Genomic DNA, 11,804 nt, shown 5'->3' on the forward strand with positions numbered 1-11,804 from the left:
GCAAAAATAATGGAAACAGTACATTTTGTTTTTCAATATGATTTTGCACGAATGACAAAACACCAGTACCTACATGTACATATATGTATAATTTAGTAAACAATATAAATTTCTCAATATCAAAATACAATACATGAATAACAAGTATTACAAATAGCAATCAGAGAGAGTTGTAGCCATGCATCCATATGCAGTGCAACCCAACTGATAATTATTAGTGATTTATCGTAACTTAATCACAAATACGACTAATTACCTACGATTGTAAAGCTTAGTATCTCCTCTTTCACCTGATATAATTCAGAAGATTCCTCATTCACGCATGAATAAGTGAAAATTTGAAGAAAGGATACCGAAAAGTCCCTTGTGGGGGGAGCCTGAGGGGTATCTGGATTTCAACAAGAAAATCATGCTCAGAAGTTCAATGTCTGCTCTTTATGTTCACACCTCCATCACAGAAAATGGTCAAGAAATAAGAAAGCTCTGCTAATTTAAAGTAATTCTTGAATTTCAATAAAAATGAAGAGAAATTGCAGGCTAACTGTTGGACTTTAAACATAATGATAATAGATATCTACATGTACATGTACATGTATATTGTGCCATCTATCTAGATTCAATCTATTCTGAGGTGTGCTATTATTTATTACCTAGCTTTAGCTCAAACAGCCTTCCAGCGCTCAGTGCTTTTTGCTGGGTACCCATTCACCTCACCTGGGTTGAGTGCAGCACAACGGGTTAAATTTCTTGCTGAAGGAAAACAAACCATGGCCGGAAAAAAACCCACAACACTCTGATTCAGATGCGAGAGTCAGAACCACTATCTAGGCCACGACGCCCCCATACAGCGCTTTGTTGACGATCAGCCATACATTAAGTCTTTTGTTTACCCTGCAATAGCTACAGTAGGGAATCTGTGAAAACACATTTGTTAAATGAAATAATACCAGCATCATTTCAAAGACACAAAACTTTCTGGACCATTTTCTGAGATTGAGGTATCAAATTAAAGAGCATATACTGTATCAAACTTTTTAGACATGTGACTTTCTTCTTGAAATTCAGATACATAGATCAATGTAAGCATACATGTACATAATTATATTATAATATATCAACAATGAATATTTTTCAAGGAATGACAGTAAAGCCTTGCAAGAATGGCACAATAATATGAATTTAGAGAATATAAATTTACAAGCAATAGATGCATTAAAAAACTTATAGAAAATATATTGATGATGAAGGTGATGATGATGAAAATGAAGATGATGATAATGACGATGGTGATGATGATGACGATAGTGATGATGATGATAATGACGATGATGGTAATGATGACAATATTGATGATGATGATAATGACGATGATGATGATGGTAATGATGATGATGATGATGGTGTTGGTGGTGGTGATGATGGAAATGAAGGTAGTGATTATGATCGCGAAGAGATGACAAAATGATGATAAAATAAAGTTGATGATACAACCACATGTAAATGCACTACAACAATGACTAAAAGATAATGAATTAGAACAATAATAGTATTCGCAAAGATAATCACTGTACATGTACTTCCCTTATCCACTGATACATGAACATTCATTGAATAACGCAATACAAGAATACAGAGATGAACGAATTATACCTGTACCAGACTGTTCACAATACAACAATATAAACATATTACACCATTGAAACTTCAAAGACGATGTGGGCTAGATGAATCATAACATGGCATCGTGGCGGGACCAAAGGCTAGTACGCACATTCTTTTGGAATGACTAAAGCTATGGAAAATACGATATATCCATGGGCATATTGTCTAATTGTAATTTATGGACATTAAAGCACCCAGTAGAAAGTAGCAAAATATTTCAAGAAAATGAAAAACCCAATTTTTTTCCACCAGAGTTGGAGGGGTTATATTGTCACGGACACAATTGCTTATGAAAAAGAACAAAGAAACCCAGCATTTCCTATGAGCCTCGATTTCAAAGAGCTTTCCAAATTATTGTAGTAAAATACAGAAATTTAAGAGAATGCAAATTTTTTTAAAAATGTGCAAACAGTTGCATTTTTTCGCTGCCTTTTGTGATTTATTGTAGCCAATATTAGATGTAAGACTGCAGTATTTTATAACAATAATCAAAGAAAAATAATCATTGTACGGTACTTGTTTCCATGAAATGCTCCCCCGAATCACTATGGTAAAAAGCAACTATCTGCAAAGGGTCACAAAAGGGTCGTAATCTCAAATCACCCCCCCCCCCCCTCTTTATTTTTTTACTGTATGCTAGCCCATCAAGCATAAAACTTGCAATTTTAACAATGTCAACAAACACACGTAAAAGTAATTCTGATTTTTTTTTCCATAGCTTCTCATTCAATATCTCATTACATGTACTGTTTATCAGTACTTATCGACATCTTACATTGTTGATAATAGGTTATTGAAATGAATACATGTATTGTGTGACAATATGACTACATGTAGATAGAAATGCATGTCTGCCAATCATGTTTGCGATTCCATGGCAGAACATGTACATGTATGTATGTCTGCTCAGAATACATCACCACCTTAATAGTTCATCCTAAAAAACATGGAATTTCTCCCGGAGATCAATCGTAGATGAGTGCATTGGTAGCTCCATTGCGATGCATGTTTTTTTTATTCCTTTAGCAATATTACCATACCAGCTTGTATTTGCAGTTTGCTTTGTGAATCATAGCTTCCTCGAGCAGTTAGAAGTTGGGATAGGATGAAGTTCTGCTACGATGAAACTTGCCACTGTGTAAAAAAGAAAGGATATAATTTGAAATACAATGTCTGCTCTATCCATGCAAATTTATTTTGATATCTATACAGCTGTCATTGATCTTCAATAGTCTGCAAGCAGACTCAAATTTGCAACTTCAAAAAAAAAAGAAAACATGTCTAGAGTGCAGACTAGACTCCAAACTCTCTGCCTGTGTCAAATAAGAGCCAGCCACAGTACATAGTGAATGTTCATGTAGTCTAACTACTTCAGATTTTGCATTATGCACTATACGAATTGCGAAAACCAAGGGTCTGTACCTGCAGATTATGTCTTTATGTTTCATCGGAGGGGGGGGGGGTTACATAAAGCTGTTCGCAAGTAGCGACTTTAAGATCGACTAATGATCCTTCTTAAACACGCTAAACCATCGCCAATGAACATTTTGGTGTGTTCCATTTACCACAAGAAAGGATATCCGGTCATTCTTAAAGTCACTCTTAACTTACTAAAAGCTTTATGAAACACCCACCTGCTCATCAATACATCTATGAATACATACCTTTAACCCTCCTTGCCCCCCTGTATCCTCTACTTTGGCTGCTTTCCTTTCAGCTTCTTCTTTCTGTTGCAATTTCCTCTTCACTCCTTCTGGGTCTTTTAATCCTCGGCTCTCTTGCTACGGGGAATAAACAGTTTAAATTAAGAAAATATGAACCGGGGGGCCGTTTCATAAAACTGATTGTAAGTTAAGAGGGGCTTTAAGATCGACTGGTGATCCTTTCTTGTGGTAAATGATATTGACTATTAAATGTTCATTGGTGATTATTTAGAGCGAAAGAAAGGTTCACCAGTCGTTCTCAAAGTCGCTCTTAACTTATTAACAGCTTTATGAAAAATCCATGGGGGGGGGCGTTTCATAAAGCTGTTTGTAAAATAAGAGCGACTTTAAGGACTGGTGATCCTTTCTTCCTCGCTAAGCCATCGCCAATGAAAATACCATTTACCACAAGAAAGGATCTCCAGTCGTTCTTTAAGTCGCTCTTAACTCAAGTCCTCAACTACTACTCATATCTGGCTCCTTACCATAATGCATCATTCTAAGCAGTGTAGTCTTGGAATATAAACCCACTTGAATGGTAACACACTAATTCACTGCTCATTACATTCAGAGTGCAACAATTTTTTTTTTCTTGTAGAGACATTTTAGATTCTCTATACATGTACAAATGAAATTATAAGCAACTTATTTGCTGAATTATTAGTAATTCTCTAAAAGGTAGTTTTTAAGACTAGTAGCTACATGTACTGTATGCACATCATCAGTGACAGACCGCACACAGTTCACTCCCCCCCCCCCCCCTTTAAAACCTGCCTTCAGCTTTTGTAAAGCGTCATTATCATCAAACATTAAAGTAATAGTCCCTGAATGCATAAAAAAAAAACTATTTGGTCTTGAATCGGTCTATTTAGACCATACTATTCAGTTTAGTTTCCATTTTTTAGACTACCGGGTGTACCCATTTTGCCTAATACCCACTTAGTCTAACATCAGTCTCATGAACCCAATTTCAATTAGTGCAAAATGATAACAAGACAAAGTAGAAATAAGTCCAGAGTCCCGTTTCACAAAACTTGTCAGACAAATTTGCAATGACAATTAAAAGCTACTGAAATCCTTCAATCGGATTGGCTGATGATAATTTGTTACAAAAATTGTGCGTTATGTAACAAAACTTTATTCATAGTCATGTAGGCCTACTAAATGAAATTTAAAACAGGCTTGTGTTTAACCAAGAGATGGTTGGGGAAAAAAATTTAAAAAATGAAAGTGAGAAAAAATATATCCTGATACTGTCTCAACAGTCATAAAACTTGTTATACAAATTTGCAATGACAGTTAAAAACTACTGAAGATAAATTTGTTATAGAAATTGTGCATTTGTTATGTAACAAAACTTTATTCATACATGTAACTACTATGTGAAATTTAAAACAGGCTTTGAGTTTAACCAAGAGAGGGTTAGGGGGGAAATGAAATAAAAAGAAAAGTGAAAAAAAAATCCTCAAACTGTCCCAACAGTCATAAAACTTGTTATACAAATTTATAATGACAGTTAAAAGCTACTGAATATTAATTTGTTATAGAAATTGTGCATTTGTTATGTAACAGAATTTTATTCATATATGTAACTACTACATGTATATGAAATTTAAAACAGGCTTGAGTTCAACCAAGAGAGAGTTAGGGGGAAAATGAAATAAAAAGAAAAGTGAAAAAAAAAACCTCAAACTGTCCCAACAGTCATAAAACTTGTTATACAAATCTATGACAGTTAAAAGCTACTGAATATAAATTTGTTATAGAAATTGTGCATTTGTTATGTAACAAAATTTTATTAATACAAGTCACTACTAAATGAAATTTGACACGGGCTTGTGTTTAACCAAGAGATGGTTGAAAAAAAATTAAAGCGAAATAAAATATCCCGAAACTTTCAGAACAAAGAAAAATCTCTTCCATCCTTCTTATCCCTCCCTCACCTCCCATGAATTTGTTTTTTTTTTGCCCTCCTTCCAAACAAATCTTCTTTTCTATTACCTGAGTAAGTCTTTGTTCAGCTGCTTCCGCTTGTTGCCTCCGTTTTGTTTCCTAAGGGGAAAAAGATGAAAACAAAGGCTTCTTAGGTACTAATAATATAGAACTTGTTTCTCTTGAGCCACACATCACACAAATTTATTGCAAATGCAATAAATTTTAAAAAATTGACTTTTGAGAGTAGAATCTAAGTTAGACCTACTCTTCTTCTTCCTTTGAAAACAGTCCTCTTTGTAAAATAGGTTCTACACTACAGTTATACTTGATTAATTAAAGGGGAACTCCACCCTGACAAAAAGTTTACTCTAAAAATAGCAGAAAAAATCATTCAAAAAATTGTGGTGATGGTTTGAGAGAAATCCATCAAAGAATGAATAAAAAAAGTTATCGGAAAATGTAAAATTTGATTTATAACGTCATAAGCAGCTTTCCTACTTATCGTATGGTAAAAAATCAATGAAATGTCTTTTTCTCAGAATATTAAAAATGGTTTTTATCGTATTGTATTTAATACCAAACACTTTTCATCAATTCAATCATATCAAACATATTATTCTCATAAATTTCACCAAACTTTCATACACAAATACCTACAAAATATATATTTGTAAAAATTTTGCCAAAATTATTTTTTTAAACAATATCAGCTTCCAATCAGACCCTTCTTCACATATGAAATATTTTGGTCACTTGAAAACTGTATCATATTACCGAACATGTGTTTTTTAAAGGAAAAGTTGAGAAAACAACAAAATCACTGATGAGCTATTATGACCATATGTTATCATTTTGAGATTGTAAAGACTGAAAATTTGTTTTTGAGTTTTTCATCATCTTTCTAACGTTACATGTATTCAAGTTCCCTTTGGAAGGATGTTGCAAAGTTTTGAGCATATAAAATTATTTTCTGACGCACATTATGCGCGCGTTCGGTAATTACAAGGGCAGTCGGTATTACAATCACTCACTATACATGTACCTTCAGTATGTCATTATCAATACATAAATCATATCAAACCTGCTCCTTAAAAGAAAACTACATGTACTATGGGGCAGCTGCATGTTTGAAATAACAAATCAAAAATTTGAAATTCTAAGAACTTTCTTACTCTTGAAATAAATGGATTTTCCTCAAACCTTCACCAATTTTTTTCCTGCTATTTTTACTTCAAAGTTTTTGTCAGGCTTAATGTTGGATCTAACTTATATCATCACCTTGTTCATTGAATGAGTGGACTCGGCCAGGCTTGATCAGCTCAGGCTCAGTCAGGGTGAACTTCCCCTTTTATTTATTAAAGTCAATTTATGAAGATTCATTAAATTGCATTTGAAAGCAAAACACAAACATTCACAATTATTCTTGGCATTATCCTGGTTTAAGTCACCACTCCATTCACTGCCGTTCTGCGTTCATTTCGTCAGCGGCGGTGACTTCTTCATCTCCCATTGGGTGATTTCAAGTACGGTGTTGAAATCTGGTGTTGGTGTTGTGACAACACCAACACCAGCCACAACACCGTACTTGAAATCAGGCTGGTGTTGGGATTGACCTCGGAAAATATGACGTATTTCCGGCAGTTCGTGTTGAATGCTGGTGTTGAATGTCGTCTGCTGAACCCAGCACTGCGGCTGGTGTTGACGATCTACGTGCAATTTCCCCATTCACCAACACCAACCCCCAGGGATTGGGAAAATCATGATTTCAAGTTCGGTGTTGGTGTTGGTGTTGGCAATCTCAAGCTCGTGAACAGGCGGCGAACACGATGAAACATCCCCGTAAAATTAGCTTTTACAGTTAAGATGAGTACAAATCATTTGAGCTGTATATATTTTGATGAAGAATAATATTCACTCTTTCGAATTCTCGAATTAATTAAAACATTGGTATTCTGTACGATGAGAATTTAATGCATTTCTCTCCGATTTCATTTTCGTCGTCGAGACTTCTCGCGTGAAGTTGAGATGATTTAGCAGCGCAGCGCAGAGGCGTGACGTCATGTGCTATCGATAACGCAATCGGTATCATTCCTCTGAACCCAGCTCGGTGTTGGAGCTCGGTTCAGCGGCCTTTTTACGCTCTCAACACCAACACCAACACCGAACACCGAACTTGAAATCACCCATTGTCAACGAGCGCACGCACACTGACACACATGAGAATAGAGGTGACTTATTTCAGGATAAGGCCTTATTCTTCATATATCATATGATGTAGGAATTATGAGATGCGATGCCAAAGCAAAAATTGTATTAGACAGCTGGCAGCCGTCTGTTTCGACTTCGAGGAGTTTTTTAACATTTTTTTATTTTTTAAATTTCTCCTCTGTATTTGGTGAGTGAAGCCAACGGAGTTCAGCTGAACAACCAACATTAACAGAGACCGTAACCCAGGGAACTCCCGCCCGCACAGCGGGCGGGAGCCCAGGAGCTTACCGTGTATTTGACCATATTCACGGGACTAGCGTGATATATGGTCTAAATATTTCTCCAAATGAATTGTGAAAACAGAAATTATGCACTTACCACGATTATAAAATATGGATGAAGCCTATAACGAGTGGCAGTTTCCTGACAACGAGGCACAGACTGGAACTTTAAAAAAACGAAAAGTTCTCTCCTTCTACCCAGTCTCGATCGGCCATTTTGTCATGTTTGTTACGATTGTTACGATTCATAACAAAAATTGCCGATCGAGACGGGGGTAGAAGGAGATAACTTTTCGTTTTTTTGAAGTTCCAGTCTGTGCCTCGATGTCAGGAAACTGCCACTCGTTAGACCTTCATCCATATATTATAATCGTGGTAAGTGCATAATTTCTGTTTTCACAATTCATTTGGAGAAATATTTACTAAATTTAGACCATAAATCACGCTAGTCCCGTGAGTATGGTCAAATACACAGTAAGCCCCTGGGCTCCGGACTGCTGCGCGGACCGGAGCTCCCTGGGTTACAGAGACCGAAGCTTTTGGTCTAAAATTGTATCTGCTTAGTTTAAGGACATCCCCCCCCCCCCCCCATACGGAACATTTTTGGACGAGTGTATTGTCCCACATACTCAAAACGGCGGGTGCTGAATTATTTAGAGCGATTCAATACCTGGATTTCACTCACATAAAACATAATGAACGTTTGGAAAATAGGCAGACTTACCGGATCGACGTCTTCATAATCCTCCCTTGCTCCAAACAAGCATTCGTTACAAGCACCCATTGTAAACAGACCTTTTTTATTGGCAAAAGAGTATCACTGTCTTTCAGTGTCACAGAAAAATCAACAAAACAGGATGGGGTATCCGAGAAGCGTCCAATTGAGCAAAAAAAATTGGAAGCTCGATCCAGGCACTATAACATCATGACCGGTATTCAATATTCAACGATGCATTTTCAAAATCAGCAGGGGCGGCTCGACCAGGGAGGGGGCAGGGACAAGGGTCACCTGCCCACCCCCTAACACACAAAATATTTTTTTGTTTTCTTCTTCAAAATGTGAAGTATTACCCTTTAAAAAAATCTAAAGTCGCCTATAGGCCTATATAGCTCCCCCATAAAGTTTGAAAACTGTTCAACAGGATAACTTAGGGCTTAATAATCCAGTGTAAATTATTCTTCTCATGATTCGAGTTTTCATTATTTACTTTACTTATTTACAAATACGCATCTATGATCTGAAAATGTTCAACTTGTGCTATGCGATCGCTTTCATTGTTTAGCTAGATTTATTGTTTTGTTACTCTCAATTCACTTTCATTATTCTAGTATACATTTTTTATTTTAAAACTGCCTATATTGTTTTCTTCATTGCTCAAATTCGGATTTTTTTCTTTTAAAGTAAAGGAGTAAAACTTGTTCTGTGTCTCGGGCCTTAGTTGATCATTTAAAAAGTCAAAGATTTCACGCGTAAATTACTTCTTTCATCATCATCATCATCATCCGTATATCATCATCATTATCATCATCATCATTACCATCATCATCATCATCATTACCGCCACCACCATCATTATCATTTATGAGGCGGCACTTATTATAATGTGCCTATAGGTTTTAGCTCAAGCTGGTAAATGCAATTATTTTGTATGCATTTCAGTAGTAAAATAAAATAACAGTTATTAAGCTCTATCTTTTAACCTACACAGCAAAAACTGTGGTGTCAACCGGTGTACACAGAGGACCACACCAATTATTTTACACCGGTGCCGTGAATTGGTGGTGTTAGTTTTACACCTATAGATGTCATTACAACACCTGGTTGTTACATTTACACGCTTTGGTGTTATTTTTAATCTCTAGGGTGTAATTTCAACACCTCACGGTGTGGTCCTCTATTGGTGTCAGTTTTAACACCGCAGTTTTTACAGTGTAGCTTCTTCTGGAACACATCTCTCGTAATGGTTCGACTGCTCTTTTGTTACTTTTATGTGTTTTTGAATGATAGGCCTATTTTGTTCTTCCTCTTCAAACATGAAAATTACAAAAATAAATATACATGATAGCTAGTCAATCAAAACGTATACACGGATACTACTGTCAATTTGATTTGTTTTCTTCAATTCAATGGTTTATTCAATTCCAATAAAAATCAATACAATACAAGATAATTATAGAGTAATAACATTGCACTGCAATGATAAGGCAAGCAAACAGGAAATTAACATATACACGATGCCATTACCATGAAACAAAATATTGGCATTGGGTGGTTTATTACTGAGGGATATGACAAACTTAGTGAAATTACCTGTTAAGCACCAGGTAATAATTTTTTTTTTTAAAGTTAACTCAAATCTTTCTATATATTTCTTCCTGTTCCATATAGGACGAGCATCGAGTTCAACTTTCCAAACCCATAGCAAATTAAAAGAGGAAGATATATTCACTTTGGCATCAGACCACATAGCATACCTACGGGGGGCAGACTGCCCCCCCCCCCTGACGAGTCACAACCCATGCAAGAGACGTATCCCTGCCCCCCCCCCTGACGAGTCAAAACTGATCCCTAGCCCGTTCCTTTGAACTTGAAGACCTTTTTTTTTTTGCTTGTCAATTTTTTTTCTGGTACGAAATGCCTTTATTTGTGGTTGAAGATCTTTTTTTTATTTTTTTTTGCCCCCCCCCCCGTGGAAAATCCTAGGTACGCCACTGCATCAGACCCATCCCCCTATAATACCCCTTCCCCTCCTCCATTCCTCTGCACTATGTGCTACCACACCCCTTAATTTTAACCATATAGAATAGAAAACACAGGACACTAATCAAATCTACATCCAACCACACCCCAGCACATAAGTCACTCAAAAAGCAACAACATGTTTTTATCAAGGATTTTATTTAAATGAGTTACATTAACTCAAGGTTAATAAATTACCAGATTTACAAATCTCCATGTTATATAAACATGATATACAAAATATTTACACATAAAACTGAAGCAAAATAGTGATGGAATGAAATGCCTAAGAAATATATTTCTTTACTAAAACAACTAAACTGATCCTGAACCTTATGTAAACCAACAAAATATGCATGAATGATTTGCAGAAAAATTCCACATATTATCATTGCATACCTAAACCATTTTACATCAAGCTTCCACATACAATGAAGGGGGGGTCACATTCATTTACATTTTACCCACCCTCGTACGCACAAACACACCCCTCTCAACGACATCAACTCTATTTCTCTCACTCTCTCTAACACAACACACACACACGAGTGGCGTGGGAACGATTTTTTGAGAGAGGGTGCTCTGTTGGCGAAAAAAGGTGACCAAAAAAGGTTTCCGTTCATTAAGAAGGTGATTTGGGTGGTAAACTTTGGGTAAGTTTGACAAGCGAAAAAATGGACAAACACGAAATCTGACAAGAAAAAAAAATTCAAATGTAAACATAGTTTCAATAAAACGTCCTACACTCAACTTCACTCTATTTCGCCGACCATGAACTTTTTTGTTTGTACAAATCATGAGTTTACTATAAATGAAACGGTTTCAAATGAGATGAAGAATTGATTGGCATGGTTATCTGCACCGGGGACGTCCCCGGTTGATGGGTAAAATGCAAGAAAATAGCCCCATTAAGTAGGTCATTACAAACCCACACACAATCACACACACGCACCCACATTCATGCTTGATCGTATGAAATGAGCGCATAAATTAGTCACACAAATAGAACGATTATCAACAAGATAAACTGTTAAGAAGAGATAAATATTTCGTAAATGAAAAAAAATAGCAATAGGCCAAATATGCATATTATTATGAAATAAGAACAAATTTTTTCTAGACTGGGCTAAAACCATATTTTTCAAACAAAATTTCAAAAAAATGCTACATTTTAGAAGCCAAATCAAGCCATGTTATTCAATTGATTTTCTAGGCCTCAAAGGAAAATAAATATGTGATAGCTCAAATGTCTATTATTGCTCCTGACATTATTAT

General features: G+C 35.9%; 1 protein-coding gene across 1 annotated transcript; it reads right to left on the bottom strand.

The window, feature by feature from the left end:
• Window positions 1-7: 7 nt before the first annotated feature.
• Window positions 8-8,850, bottom strand: LOC129283422 (uncharacterized). Its single transcript, XM_054919257.2, has 4 exons — window positions 8,514-8,850; window positions 5,367-5,417; window positions 3,327-3,443; window positions 8-2,796 (listed from the first exon to the last, which is right to left on the bottom strand). The coding sequence occupies exons 1-4, from the start codon at window positions 8,571-8,573 to the stop codon at window positions 2,779-2,781; spliced, it is 246 nt and encodes an 81-aa protein (XP_054775232.1). The 5' UTR covers window positions 8,574-8,850; the 3' UTR covers window positions 8-2,778.
• Window positions 8,851-11,804: the final 2,954 nt, after the last annotated feature.

Source organism: Lytechinus pictus, chromosome 19 (genome assembly GCF_037042905.1).
Source record: "Lytechinus pictus isolate F3 Inbred chromosome 19, Lp3.0, whole genome shotgun sequence".
In the NCBI taxonomy this organism is placed as follows: domain Eukaryota; kingdom Metazoa; phylum Echinodermata; class Echinoidea; order Temnopleuroida; family Toxopneustidae; genus Lytechinus; species Lytechinus pictus.

Excerpts from the sequence above, each read along its gene's own strand:
- LOC129283422 (XM_054919257.2), bottom strand. The coding sequence starts at position 8,573 with ATGGGTGCTTGTAACGAATGCTTGTTTGGAGCAAGGGAGGATTATGAA. Across the intron at positions 5,418-8,513 it reads ATTATGAAGACGTCGATCCG|GAAACAAAACGGAGGCAACA; the intron begins GTAAGTCTGCCT and ends TTTTCCCCTTAG. Across the intron at positions 3,444-5,366 it reads CTGAACAAAGACTTACTCAG|CAAGAGAGCCGAGGATTAAA; the intron begins GTAATAGAAAAG and ends TATTCCCCGTAG.